Source organism: Agelaius phoeniceus, chromosome 5, assembly GCF_051311805.1.
Source record: "Agelaius phoeniceus isolate bAgePho1 chromosome 5, bAgePho1.hap1, whole genome shotgun sequence".
In the NCBI taxonomy this organism is placed as follows: domain Eukaryota; kingdom Metazoa; phylum Chordata; class Aves; order Passeriformes; family Icteridae; genus Agelaius; species Agelaius phoeniceus.
Genome location: NC_135269.1, coordinates 15,690,596 through 15,704,954, shown reverse-complemented (window position 1 = coordinate 15,704,954; position 14,359 = coordinate 15,690,596). Strand labels below are relative to the sequence as shown.

Below are 14,359 nucleotides of genomic sequence, written 5' to 3'. Positions count from 1 at the left end.
TGGGGCAGGAGTTTTGTTGCTGGAATTTCCTGGCCAGGGAATGAAATACTACAGGTTATTGAGAAGGATATCTGCAGGGAAGTTACTTGGCTTTCTGTGCCTTGGGGACTCCTGGTTTAGTTCCCTGCAACTGCACTGAATTGTTCCTGGGCACCCACGTGCCTTGGCTCTGTCTGTGAAAGCACTGTAGGAGCACTCCCTGAGGAAGAGTAAATTTGGGATTTAATTCCCTGCTTGATTCACGAGGTGGATTTTCCCACCTTGGGTGCAAAAGGCACTTAACTGAAGCAGAGCATTGCCTTGGAGCATTACCAGCCAGACCCATGAAGGAGGAACATGTGGCATTTCTCATGGATCTTCCCATCCCTCTTTGCCCCATTTTCTTGACATGGTGGCTGTCAGTAATTTAGCAGGAGTCATTCCCAAGGTCATGAGCATGTCTGTACAGTCCTGCACAAGAAGGTCTTGACAAAACTTTTGTTTTCTAACAGCTGAAACGGAGAAGGGATCTGCAGACCACTTGGATCTGGCTGGCTTGCCCCCTCGCCCAAAGGAAGCAGATAGTTTGCTGATGACACCACCTTCTCCAGATTCCAGGAAAAAGGCCAGGGGAATCAAGAAGTTGTTTGGAAGGTAAGTAAAAGATGAGAGATGGCCATTCTCCAGAGCTGGAGCTTGGGCAGGGGTTTGCTGGGGACACACCTTCCTTTCTCTCCTGCCAGCGCATGGCTCCATGGTTTAACATCCCAAGAGCAGGAGCCCGTGTGGTATTTGGGAGGGATGGCAGTGTGCTGGGGGCAGGTAGAAGAGGGGCTGCCAGCCCTGGGGGAGATCTTGCCTGTGTTGGTTGCAGTGGCAGCAGTGACGTGCCTTTTCCCTAGCCAGATGTGAATGTGCTTGCTTCCTTTAGGCTTAAAAGGAGTCAGTCCACCACGTTCAACCCAGACGACATGTCTGAGACAGAGTTCAAGAGAGGAGGGACGAGAGCAACCGCGGGGCCCCGGCTGGGCTGGTCTCGGGACCTGGGCCAGTCCCACAGGTGACACCAGCGCGGCCACTGTCAGTGCCTGGATCACGGGGCCAGAGCAGGAGGGCAGTGCCAAAATGAAACATCCCCTCTCCTGACTGGCCAAAACCAGGCAGATCCAGGCTGCCTCCTCCTCTGAGAGAGGGTCCCTGCAGGGCTGAGGTGGGCTGGGTGCTGGGGTCCTGCTGCTGAGCTCCCGCCTTCGCAGGATGGAGCTGAGAGGCAGCGTGTGAGCCCTCATGGGCAGTGACTGATACTCCTTCTGTGCCTTTCCTGCTGCACTTCCAGGGATTAAAGGAGAAAGAGAAACATCCCAGTCTCACTCCTGAGCTGTAGCCATGCTAGGCAGCAGGGGTGGCTCTTTTCAGAAGCATTATAGGAGGCTGTGTTTATTGTGGCAGTGGCAACAGATCAGCAGCACCCAGCACTTCATCGTGCTGATGGTTCCCCCTCAGAGCTTGTCCCAGATCCCACAAGATGTGAATTAGGCTTAGCTTTTGGCTTTCTCATTATTTATGAGAACAGGAGATTGGAAGCACAGGATTTATCAGTCTTTTTTGGGTCACATCTCCCACAGTGAGCTGGACATGCCATTTGCAAAGTGGACCAAGGAGCAGGTTTGCAACTGGCTCCAGGACCAGGGGCTTGGCTCCTACATCAATAATGGCAGGCACTGGATATTGTCTGGGCAAACACTTCTGCAGGCTTCTCAGCAGGATCTGGAAAAGGTGAGGAATACCAGAAATAAATAAAGGTACAAAAAAAAAAGGTACAAATAAATGTACAAAAAAAATTATCATTTCTGGGCATGTAAATCAGGTCTGTAAAGTGCACCTGGTAAAAAAAAGTAAACTAGATGAGTTTTCAAAATACTGTCACCTGCAATGATGCCAAATCCATTTATTTTAGCTGAAGTTTTGTAGAAATTTAATGCTCTGTAATGAAGCTAATAATTACAAATACATGATTTAACTCTATTAAGCGTGGACACATCAATTGACTATAGCACCCTCTAAAAATATGCATGTGAGACTGCCTCATTATCATATGGGTTTGTAGCCCTGCTTCATTAGCACCCATATATGCTTCAGTTATTTTATGCCTACGTGAGAAGGGTGTTAAAAGGTGCTGTTTTGTTCTGATTGTGTTTTCTGTCTATTTTATACAAAGAGGAATGAGGATTTGTTACACACAGGTTGATCAGTCTCTGTCTTTAATTGTTGCAGAATTGCTTGTCTATTTTCAAAAATGAGAAACACAGGAGAAATTGATTCAATTTACATGTTTAATCCATAGTATTTCATAAAGTTTGAATTTTCAGCTTTTAAAAAATCACTCTCTTCACCAAATAGTAAGCCTGTTTTCTCAGTTGGGTAGTTACACTACAACTGGAATAAGAGAAGTGTATTATGAACATAATGGCTTGTAATAGTGTTGTCAGAGGTAACATTAACCAGCAGGCACTCCTGAAAGTGAAATGATATTAAAGAGATCCTGGAATACTTGCAACTAAACTGGGGAATAATGTTACACATTTGAAAGCATTAATGAATTTCAGTAATTTCTGGAACATTCCTATGCTATTAACTAAATAATTATTTTAACTTTACCTGCCTAAGTGGGAGAGGATGAATTACTCCCAGCAAGTATTTTTTGAACGCTAACATTTTTATTATATTGTGGGATTTTTTTTAACCTGGTATGAGAATATTGTGGCCAACATTTTAATGCAGTTTAGAATCCACTACTCCTTGAAATTAATCTGCCACAGTGTAAGTGGGCCTTTCCCTAGTGCTGAATGTCTGCTAAAACAACACTGAAATTCAGCAAAAAGAAAATGCACCTGCCATGTCCCCAGCAATGCTGTGAAAGTGTGACTCTCAGAAACCCTTTGTCACTTGCAGAGGGAGGAATAAAACAGTATTGTCTCTAGATTTACTGCTTTGCTTCCTTTCACAGGAGCTTGGGATAAAGCACCCTTTGCATAGGAAGAAGCTCCAGCTTGCTCTGCAGGCACTGGGATCTGAAGAGGAGAACAACCATGGAAAACTGGATTACCACTGGGTTACCAGTAAGATTTTACTGCATGCTGAAGCAGTGGCTTTGGATAGGGCTCCTTAACCGTGGGGTGCTGAGGATAGGAGCAGTGAGTGCTGCTGGGTGATGTGGCTGCCACTCTGACAGGAGTGTCTGTCCTGCCCTAGGGTGGCTGGATGACATTGGCCTGCCCCAGTATAAGACCCAGTTTGATGAGGGGAAGGTGGATGGCCGCATGCTCCATTACATGACTGTGGTGAGTAAACGGTTTCTGCCTTTCCTGACATCCTTTCCATGTTCTTGGCTTCTCAGTGTTCAAAGGACCCCTTTAAACTCTAGTGAATGTCCTGTGTTCATGCCAATAGCTGTAACCTGTAGAAATCAGATACTACTGCTCACCTGCAAGCATTTCCTAAGTTCTTTTCATCTCTAGACCTACTAGATTCAGGTGGAAGAGCAAACACAGTAGCAAGAATTTGGACTCATGCATGAGAAATGGGCAATCCTGAGCTCAACAGCTGTGTGTGACACCTGTGTGCTGAGGCAGGGCTTTTGTACACAAAGATGTGCAAATTCTGTGTTTGCCATTCATGCTTTTGCTGTTCATATTGTTATTAATTAATAGAAGCAGGTGGAATCTTTTTCTTCAGTGAGCAAGCATTCTATCAGCTTGCTTACTTACTTGGATGCTTAGGTGAAGAAAACCCAAGCAATTTCCTTTGAAGAAAATTGCAGTTCTGAGAGCCAGCTTGTTTGAAAGCAGGCTACACTTAACAGCTTTTGCATTTCAAAGTGCTTAGCACAGGCATCACCTCCCCACTTCACTGCCAGTCAGGTTTCCTTTGTGTAAGGGCTCAGGTAAGATGAGATAAGACCTTCCTTCTCTGGGGACACAAATGCAAATTGAACATCCCTAATATTAATTCTTTCTGCACAACAAAGAAGAAATCAATCACAGCCCTGCTCTCTCATGAGTTACCTTTTCATGCCACACTGGCATGTGTTTTGCATAGGTTTTATGTCATGGTTTGCAATTTTATTTATTATAAGATTGTTTTTTCTCCTTCTTAACCCTGGGAGGTGTGATGCCAGCAGCCTCCATGAAGTTTGATGTTGTGTTGGGAGACTTTACTAACATTGTCACTGCCCTTTAACTGCCCTAGATCACTAGGGACATTTTTAGAGCAAGTTTAATCATCAAATTATGACAACAGATTGTTGGTAAACAACCAACAAAATATCCAAAGTATTAAACTAATACTTGTTATGATCTTTTGAAGTTACTCCAACTCAAAATAATTAATAAGGAACATTTATTATTTTATAATAAATGAAATAGCAAACCATGACATAATAACCTACTGTCAGATTCATCACAAACTGAGCTGAACGCAGTGGGATGTTTGGGTAAGCAAAGAATCTTGTCTTAAATATCTGACAAAATAGATTCCAGTGCTCATAACATATAAGTAAAACTGAAAGATTAAGCTAGGCTAACCCTGGAGCAAGGGTGCATAAATTTATTTAAGTTAGCCAAACTGCACTTGGACTTTGAGACACTTTCTTCTTCCCTCTTTTTTATTCTAACCATAGAGAATATCCCAGTTTTCAGGGTAATTTATTTTTTCAGTTAAACTTCTAGGTGTACATTTGAGGTAACTTCTGGCAGGATTAAATGCCCGGTGAGTCTAGTGTAGTGTGTTGGTGCTGCCTTGGCTCTTATCCTTTCACTGAGGATGTGTCATCTCACTCTTTTTCCTTCCTTGTTACCCCATGTTTCTTGTACTAAGCTCTGTACCCTGTGTGAAAAACATCCCCCAAGAGCTAGTACAGTGCAACACAGAAAGTTTTTATTTTGGCACAATGGTTTGATATGAACCACCTGTCTGACATATTAAAATCTTCCCCTAGATGTGTCAAACATGCCTTTTTAAGCCAGGGCTAAAGCAGTCCTCTCCAGGAGGATGCTGCTCCCATGAATAAGCATGTCTGTGTTTGTTAACTCCCTCTTGCTCTTTGACAGGATGATCTGCTCTCCTTGAAGGTCATCAGTGTCCTTCACCACCTCAGCATCAAAAGAGCCATTCAGGTTTTGAGAATAAACAACTTTGAGCCCAACTGCCTGCGCCGGAGGCCATCTGATGAGGTACTGCTTTACAAGGAAGCTGTGAAGAGGAATCCTCTAGGGCTTTATCCCTGGTGTTTGATTATTCCTGCTCTGCTCTCTCCTCCTGTCTCCTCATTCTCCTTCATTTTTAGTTTCCTGTTCCTCATGTTGTTCTTTTAACCTCAAGCTCTGACATCACTTAATTTCCTCTACCTGCCATGACCCCAAACTCATGCCCACCTTTCCAAGTCTCCTGCTTCTCCTCCAAGCCAACAGCTGGCTGTTTTTGCCCAGTCTCTGATGTGCTGTCTGGAAAACAAATCATCTTGAATTCAGTGCACTGTTGCCACAAGTCTTGTGCAACTCTCTGGAAAACTGATGGCTGTGTCAAAATTTTCTGTGTAAAAGGAGCTTGGCCCCATTACCAGGCAGGAGACTGCCATCATTGTGTTTTGGAAGCAGCAAATGCTGGACAGGGCAATGGATGACAGAAGAACCCAGACTCTTGGATTTAGAACCACAGTGTGTATCTGCAAGAACAGCACAGCAGCTCATGGAACAGCTGAATTTTCAGCTCTACTGGTAGAAATGGCAAATAACCCTAGAGCACAGCACAATAATCCAATGACCTGACACAGCCCTGCCCCCTGCCCAGACCCATCCCTATGCTGCTCTTGCAATAAGGTAGCTACCCAGAAAGAGATTCTTCTCTCAAGTGCAAAGTAGGATTGTATTCCTTAAGGGCAGGAGAAGTATGTTTCAGTAAAGACTGGGGCTGGGATTCACCTGCTTTGGGACGTCTCCTTACCTGCCTGTCCCTCCTGTTGGCAGAATAATGTGACACCCTCTGAGGTCACCCAGTGGACCAACCACCGTGTGATGGAGTGGCTGCGCTCCGTGGATCTGGCAGAGTACGCGCCCAACCTGCGGGGCAGCGGAGTGCACGGGGGGCTGATGGTGAGCTTTTGGGGTGCCTTCTTCCATTTTAGGAAAGAAAAGATGTCTGGCAACCACTAGGTCAATGTTCTGACATTGTCTTTGCTGCACACACCTATTCTGCTCAGTAAGAAGTTTCTTACCTTATGGTTTAAAGGACATGAATGTCTTGAGGGGAAGTTGTGTGGTTTAATACTCTGTATTCCCCTCACAATTCTGTTTTGGTATAGCATTCTCCACCTCCTGCCCTACAGTGCTACCATGCTCTTGAACAGCCACTTTCTGCCTTCCTGACCTGGATATGGTTTTCTTTTGTGGGGGAAGCTTGTTACCTTTACAAAATTTGGGATTACACTGTCAAACCAGGATTGTTTTTAATAGCATCACATACTCCAGACAAGAGACTTATGTCTGCAGAGGTTTGTTGTGATGATTAGGAGTTATATCCCTGCTCCAGAGGTTTTGTGTCCGTTTATTTTCCATGATTCCTCTGGCTACCTTTTCCAGAATTGGAAGATGATACTGGGTAAACATTTTGTGGCAGCTTCACACAGTACTTCAGTTAAGGATGGATTTATCTGTTCACTTCTTCTTACCTGACAATTTGTTCCTATTTATAACTCCAGAAGGAAAGCCTAGGAATCCTTTAATTAGCTAACTCTCTTCCCTCCTTCTTTGTTGTATATTTCCTCTAAAATACAAACAAAAATCCCAAAGCAGCCGTAGGGAGTGACCAAGATAGGCCTGGATGTCCTTGACATCTCATCAGACAGTACTGGCTTCAGCTGGGTTCTCTGTGATTGGATTCCCAGGTTTTGGAGCCCCGTTTCAATGTAGAAACCATGGCCCAGCTGCTGAACATCCCCCCCAACAAGACGCTGCTGAGGCGGCACTTGGCCACTCATTTCAACCTCCTGGTGGGGCAGGAGGCCCAGCAGCAGAAGCGTGAGGCCATGGAGTCCCCAGACTACGTCCTTCTGACAGCAACTGCCAAAGTCAAGGTAGGCCACTGGGGTTTTGACCTTTGTCATGGAAGCACAAGAGGGCACGAGTAGGCCTGTTCTTTGCTGATTCTCTAACTCCTAGACAAATTTCTCTTCGCTTTTAAGCCAAAGAAACTTACCTTCAGCAATTTTGGGAACCTGAGGAAGAAGAAGCAGGATGATGTGGAGGAGTATGTGTGTCCTATGGAGCTGGGGAGGGCATCTGGGAGCGCATCGAAGAAGGGCTTTAAGCCTGGCCTGGATATGCGAGTATATGATGATGATGATTTGGACAGGCTGGAGCAGGTAAGCCAGTTCTAACAATTCTGAGTCTTTGAGCTGTCAGGTTTGGTGGGGAAACCTTCCATTTCCCAGGGAAGTCTTCCTTTTGCTTTGGCCCATGAAGGCCCTGAGTTCTTACTGTCACAGCATTAGTGACAAAAGGCTCTGCTCCCAAGGAGGCTGAAGCTGTGAATGCAGCACCTTTAGGGCCTGCTCTGGAGTAACTCTCTTCTCCTGATAGGCCATGCTTCCCCCTTGGTCTGAACATCTCAGGTGTAGTCAGTAAATTGTGTGCTGCACTTCAATGTCACTCTATCCTAGCAGGACAAGGGGGAATGGCTTCACACTGACAAAGAGTGGGTTTAGATCTCAGGAGGTTTAGAAATATGTTCTTCCCTGTGAGGGTGCTGAGGCCCTGGCACAGGTTGCCCAGAGAAGCTGTGGCTGCCCCTGCATCCCTTGCAGTGCCCAAGGACAAGTTGGACAGAGCTTGGAGCAGCCTGGGATAGTGGAAGCTGTCCCTTCCCATGGCAGGGGATTGGACTGAGATGATTTTTAAGGTCTCTTCCAATCCAATGCATTCTGTGATTCCACTCTATGATACAAATAAGTTGTTATTAATTCATTATTCATTCTGGTTTTTATAGATGGAAGATTCAGAAGGGACGGTGAGGCAAATAGGAGCATTTTCTGAAGGCATCAACAACCTGACAGTGAGTCTGTGAACGGGGTCTATGCAGTAAGGTCTCTGTTTCTGTGGGATGGGTGTGAGGCCCTTGGCAGTCACTCATGTTAAAGTGTTAGTGAGGTTCTTTGGGTCTCCTGCAGGGACAGAGGGCACAAAAACCCAAGTGGTTCAGGAAGGTACCCACCCATCCTGGTGGGGAGCTTTGGTGGCCTGTGCTGGCTCCCCACACACCAGGGAGGGCAGGGGACACAGCCCCCATTGCCCATGGTCGGTGGGTCTCTAGCTGGGAGTCAGGCTGCATTTTCTGGGTGGAAGCCCTGAGGCACTGGGGCCAGCAGACAGCAGTGAGCTGGTTTTGGGGCAGGGTGGCTGCAAACCTCCCTCAGCAGAACAAAACAGTGGCTGGCAGACAGCAGTGAGCTGGTTTTGGGGCAGGGTGGGTGCAAACCTCCCTCAGCAGAACAAAGCAGTGGCTGGCGGGCAGTGTTTGCTGCCCAGCACAGGACAGGTGACTGACTCCAGTTGTGAGAAACCTTGACTCTTCCCTCCTTTCCTTTGCAGCACATGCTGAAGGAAGATGAAATGTTCAAAGACTTTGCCACTCGCTCTCCTAGCACCAGTATAACAGATGAGGACTCCAACGTGTGACAGTCACTACCAGGCACTGACAAAGGCTCGTTCTCCTGCGTGCAAGGACATTCCTGTTCCACATGACAGATCATGTACTTTACATTGCTCTTGCTTCTGTTTGTTAGAAGTGACACTGAGGGGTGGAGAATTTTAAATAGAAAAGGAGAAAAAACAAGGTGCCTACTTAAGTTGCCATAAAAACCACCCAGACACTGGTGAATGGTAATGGTTTTAACTCTATTTAATGTACAAACTGGTGATATGTTTCAGAGTGTTGCGTTGAAATTGATGTGGTATGCTAGTGCTCCTTTTGCTTATTCCTGGCCTCAGATAATGCTCTCTGCTGTTTGAAAAGAACAGAAGGTGTTTGGTGAAAGTGTTGCGTCTGTAGATAGCGTGCATCAGCTCTCTCTGAGCTCCCAGCTGAAAAATAGAAGTTACTGCTCTTCCCTAAGTGCTTTTCTTTGGCACAAACACCAGTTCAGCCCTATCCAATGTAGGATTTTAGTCATCTGTGCCCTGTGTAAGCTCCCCAGTAGCTCTTGACTGTTGCTCCTATTTTTATACTGTTTTATAAAAAAAAAAAGAAAAAAAAGAAAAAATAAGTATATGAAGTACATATAAAAGCAAAAATTTAAATTTTGTGAGATAGAGTGATGGAAAGTTGAAGGTGTGTGAGGGAAGGGGGAGAAGGTTGTAAAAAAATTATGCCAGTTTGCAGACCAGCTGGTTACTGGGAAAGGCAGGCTGACCTTTGGAACTGTTTGCTTTCGTTGCTTTTTACTGAGTGCACAGTTTAATGATCTTTCATTTGAGATGAAACTATTTCTAAAGCATGTTTCTTCTAGCAGTGACTCATCCAGAAACTGCACATTTTAAAATGTCTTCTTTATTGTCCCCAGCACCAGTAGTTAGTGCATTCAACAAGGTTATTAACACTTCCATGACTGAAAAAATTTCTTTAAAGTTGAGAGTACTCCCTGCATATGGAAGGGATGTTTCTGTGCTGTAACTAACATGAAGATGGTGTAGTTGCAAAAAAAATAAAGTTATATAGAGAAATGTATAGGAAATATATTATTTCATATTATTAAGCCTAAGGTGGGACTTTTCCTCCAAAATTCAGATATCAAATGTGTTGCTCATCATTTTACCTTCTTAAAGCACAGCTCCTCTGCTCTTGAGGATCATCAGGTTTTAAAATTCCTGACTAGCCAGTGGGAATCTTGTGTCAGACTTCCAGTTTTGTGAGGTGTCCTAGCCAAAAGCAAGCAAACAAACAAATAAAAGTAACTTTTTATTCCAGTGGTCATTTGTATGGTGTTGAATGTTGCATGTATTTTAGCACAATGGCATGAAGCTGCTTTGCTCTGTAAAAGGCAAACAAAAGTCCAGCTGGAATTGTTCCTTGTGGTGGTGTTGCTTTGCCAAGCGTTTGTCACTCGTTTTGTCGCTCTCCTTGCTGGAAGTGAGATCATTCCTGGTGTTGTGCAGGGGATTTGGGGTTTGTGCTGACTTTGGGGGTGTTTCTGAAACACTGTCAAAAAAGCTAGGAAAGGAAGAAAGGTTCTTCCCAGGTTTTTCAGGGAGCTCCCCTCAGATCAGAGGCATATTCCAGCATTAGAATTATGTGAGCTGGTAACCTGGACCTTTGAAGGATGTGCAGTGTAGGTGATTATTGATGTACCAAGATGCAAAATTTAACGTGGGAAGGTTTAGGGTGCAGATGCTTGGGATGTGGATTCAGGCTTCCCTTTCTGTGAATACTCTGCAATATTGTTGTTATTTACATGGAAGTTGAACATAAAACCCTGTGGAAGCATTGGGAAATGTGGTGCAGGCTTCCAAACAAAAGTGTTCCTCTGGATGGCTCTCACTAGTCACTGGCCACTGGACAGAACTGGGGGGAAAAGGGGAGGGGGAAAAGGGAGCTAGTGACACAATACTGTGTGCTGAAATAGCCACAAACACTCTCCAGTGTCTCTGGAGTGTTATCAGTGAGGGCAGTGATGGTTTACTGAAGTGCAGTGTGAGCAGCATTCTGCTCCAAACAGCCCTTTCCTGGCAGCCAGGCTATCCCCTCGAGCTGCCATCTGAGCCCTGTTTCTCTTACAGGGCAGGGGCACGAGAGAGGCAATGGAGTCAGGAGGTTGTAGGTGCGTGTGTGCACACTGTCCATCCTGTCAGAGTGTTTAATTGGTGCCTCTTTGGAGAGGGCAACGTAACTGCTGTGTATTGCCATGTGAAATCCAATAAAGTCTGTGGAAAATGCCAAGTGTTTCTGGAAGCTGGTTCCCTTTTTCACATCCTCTTTTTTTTTTTTTTTTTTTTTCCTTTTAATTTTCCATGGAAGCTTGTTCTGTTCTGTTCAGAAAACAAAGAAGGGAAAAGGGGCAAAATCACACATTCTTTGTTGACTCATTCATTAATTTGTCAGTAGTGCCTGCAGCAGGGCTTGACCAACAGCTAAGAAATCAACTATATCAAGACTTTTTAGTTATTTCTGGGATCCATATTTTAACCATCTTGGGTTGTTTGGTGTGGTGAGAAGTGACATGATCATTGCTCAGTGTGTGCTCTCCAGAGGAAGCCTTCCCAGGGTGCACTGTCCCTCTCTCTGGTCCCAAGTGTTAATCTCACTTCTCTGGGAGATTAAAAGAAAAAGGTGGTTTCATCTCCAGGCAACACCCTGTACCAAAAAAATTGTTTCTGTTCAATAGTCCTAGAAAGGAGATAAGATCAGACTGGAATGAGATAACATCAGCCAAAGAAATGGTGCCGGAATTAACAATAAGGAAAACAAGCACAGATGAATTCAGTAAGTGTGAAAGCTACAGGGCCTGCTGGGCTGGTCCCTGCTCAGTCAGCTGCGGAGAAACACACCCAGGAGAAAGCCCAGCTGCCCTGCAGGCACGCAGAGCTCAGTTCTGCCATCACCTTCACCGGGAAGGCTGCAGGTGTCCATGTGCAGCTGAATAGGTCTGGCTGAGCCCAGCACCTGCACAGCCTTTGCTGGAAAATAAAGGTTTGTCCCTGAGGCAGTCTGCATGTGGAAACAACCTCCTCCAGCAGAGAAAATGGGCCAGAAGGTCTCCCAGGAGGACAACCATGAGAACAAGGCTGAAACGCTGGTCATGTGTGAAGTCTTCAGCCAGGGTGTGCTCCATGCATCACAAAGGCTGAAGGACTACCTGGGTTTTGTGGATCCTCAAAGCAAATTCCAGCCAGCCACGAACACGCTGAGCGAGATCTTCCTGGTTAACTTCATCGGTTTCTGCGTGGGAAAGGGCATGGAGGAGCGGATCATGACCAGCAAAATGACCAAGCAGCAATCCTCCCTGTTCGGAGTGGACTGGATCTGGACTCTGTGTGGGTCTGACAAGCAGATCAAGCTGCAGATCGCCGTGCAGGCTCTGCAGCCGGCCGAGCTCTTCCACGGCGAGGGCGCTGCCGAGGATTGCTGCCGGGAGGCCGCGCTGGCCGACGAGTGCTTCCAGAACATGAGCAGGTTTGAGAAGCTGGCCCAGTTCTGCCGCCTGGTGGGACGGGACTGCCTGGGCTTGTTCGTGGTGTTCGGCGTGCCAGGGAAGCCCAAGGACATCCGAGGAGTCCTGCTGGACAGCGTTGCCAAGGAGGAGCAAAAATGCCGCCTGTCGGGCAGGAATGCGCTGCGGCAATTTGTCACCAGCACTGACAGCTCCCTGCCCACAAAAGACATGCTGGAAAATTGCCTGGGCACCAAAAACAGGCTGAAGGATGTGGGCAATGTGTACATAAACTTTGTGTGAGCAGCTGGGCAGGAGCAGCGGCTCCGTGCAGCACCGGGGGCCGTGCGGGGCTCACTCTGCCCCCCTCTCTCTCTCCTCCCCACACTCCATTCCCTCCACCTTCCCCTGGACCCATCGTGTTCCCTTAGCTCCTGCAGAAGCCAGGCTGAGTCAGCCTCTCCAGGTTTTAAAACAACAGGACGGATCTGCCAGAAAAAAGTGTTTATAGAAGGCACGACGTTTTTCCAGAACATTTTGTTCGCCAGACATTAAGTCTTGGCTGGAGCTGCTGAGAGCTTTATCAGCCAGAGCTCTGGGGAGGTCCCGGTGGATTTGACTCAGAGCCTTTGTTTGCAGTGTGGCAGATTTTTTTTTCTGTCCTAGGAGGGTGAGTCTGTAATAATGGAAATGTGCTGGTGCTGGTCAGAAGAGTTGCAGTGAGTGTGAAGGACAATACCAGGCCTTAAAATGACTGATTTGAAGGAGTGAGCTGGTTTCAGTTAAGAGGAAAATCCCTTCCCAGTGCCAGAAATGGGCTCTGAGAGAGACTTATTAATTATCTGCTCCCTAATTGGTGCCAGGCTCCACAGGGCCTTGGAGCTGTGAACAAAAGGCAGGGCTGGAGCCAACTTCAAAGCTTTTCTCACTGAGTGGCTGTGTCAGGGCAAGGTGTGGCAAAAGTTAGGGGCAGGTGTTCAAGAACACTTGGGAAAAATTGAGCAATGGCAACAAAAAACAGGCTGATGTAGGTGGGACCTTTCCGTAGCAACAGAGGCAGCCCCTGACCATTCACAGCAGAGAGCAAATCTGGAGGATGCAAGATTATGTCACTTGGAATTTTTTTTCAGTAGCTTAGCAGCTGATGGTATTTATGGGCTTGATTTATTCTATTTCCCTCAGCTTTTACTGGACTAAGGCTTTTGGGTTATACATTTATAATTACTTGCTTTAACCAGTGAAGGATGACCTGATCCATATTTAAACTGGTAAACTCACTTTGGTTATAGCTGTCTGAATAGTCTTGTGGGTGCAAAATTCATCTCCCTCTAATTTTCATATAAATTCAGTCATTTAACAGAATAAAAATAATATTGAAAACACATTAATCTTTCACTATTTACTATTCTAGTTGTAAGATGGGGGAAGCAGTGAGAGCTGTTACTAAAACAACCATTAAAAAAGAGCCTAAAGAGGCTGAGGCATCAGTGCCACGAGTGTTTGAAGCATTCCATGGCAGAAGCAGGGAGTCTGAAAGGGGAACTGAAATAAAAACAAACACAGAGAACTATGTTTCTACCATTTTTGCTGAGTCACAAACGTAGCTGGGTTTGGAGGAGGGTGACATTTCAGTCCTGAAACAGTTCATTGAGATAGAATTGATTTTAAAGAGCTGCTGTCACTGTGTTCTGTGTATGTGGCTGGGTTTGGTGGGACAGAGGAGACAGTTCTGTTGTGTTGCATTGAGAACCTGCATACCTGTGGGGGATAGGGGTTTTTTGCCTATTTAAACTAACAGAAGAATCAACACTGCAGCAGGATTGATAGTGGTTTATAAAAGACCTGCAGAAAGCTTTATTTTGCATTAAATTGATACAGTATAACTAGTATGACTTCACCTATCCAGTTCTTTAGAAAGGCTGGCTCACTTGAAAACTGGGCTTTATTTCCTTTGCATGCTTTCACAATAATAGAAAGGGAAGGGAAAAATCAAAATGTCTTGACTTGTATAGAGTTTGAACCATGAGAGTTACACACTGGGGCAGTTATTGATTTGATTTGTGTCCCTCACAGGGCTCTGGTACCCCAGAGATGTCACAGAGGCTTGGTACGTTATTTTGGGAGCTGGGTTATGTTGCCCAGACTGCACCACACTCTGGCCCTTTCCCTTGTGGGCTTTAGCTC

General features: G+C 45.7%; 2 protein-coding genes across 16 annotated transcripts in view; both read left to right on the top strand.

Annotated features, from left to right (window-relative positions):
- The window catches only part of PPFIBP1 (PPFIB scaffold protein 1), a 100,963-nt gene extending 89,998 nt beyond the window's left edge, over window positions 1-10,965 (top strand). For all 15 annotated transcript variants that reach the window (XM_077178372.1, XM_077178373.1, XM_077178371.1 and 12 more), the window contains 11 exons: window positions 492-633; window positions 911-1,039; window positions 1,605-1,755; window positions 2,987-3,098; window positions 3,232-3,320; window positions 5,088-5,210; window positions 6,003-6,128; window positions 6,920-7,108; window positions 7,217-7,396; window positions 8,020-8,085; window positions 8,622-10,965. In XM_077178372.1, the coding sequence (XP_077034487.1) occupies window positions 492-633; window positions 911-1,039; window positions 1,605-1,755; window positions 2,987-3,098; window positions 3,232-3,320; window positions 5,088-5,210; window positions 6,003-6,128; window positions 6,920-7,108; window positions 7,217-7,396; window positions 8,020-8,085; window positions 8,622-8,708 (1,394 nt within the window). In that variant the 3' untranslated portion in view covers window positions 8,709-10,965. The remainder of the gene's footprint in view (window positions 1-491; window positions 634-910; window positions 1,040-1,604; window positions 1,756-2,986; window positions 3,099-3,231; window positions 3,321-5,087; window positions 5,211-6,002; window positions 6,129-6,919; window positions 7,109-7,216; window positions 7,397-8,019; window positions 8,086-8,621) is intronic.
- Window positions 10,966-11,075: 110 nt separating this feature from the next.
- Window positions 11,076-13,563, top strand: REP15 (RAB15 effector protein). The gene has a single exon (XM_054632406.2). The coding sequence runs from the start codon at window positions 11,738-11,740 to the stop codon at window positions 12,476-12,478; it is 741 nt and encodes a 246-aa protein (XP_054488381.2). The 5' UTR covers window positions 11,076-11,737; the 3' UTR covers window positions 12,479-13,563.
- The last annotated feature ends 796 nt before the right edge of the window (window positions 13,564-14,359 follow it).

Bases quoted from the DNA above. Each gene is read 5' to 3' on its own strand.
- REP15 (XM_054632406.2), top strand. From the start codon at position 11,738: ATGTGGAAACAACCTCCTCCAGCAGAGAAAATGGGCCAGAAGGTCTCC.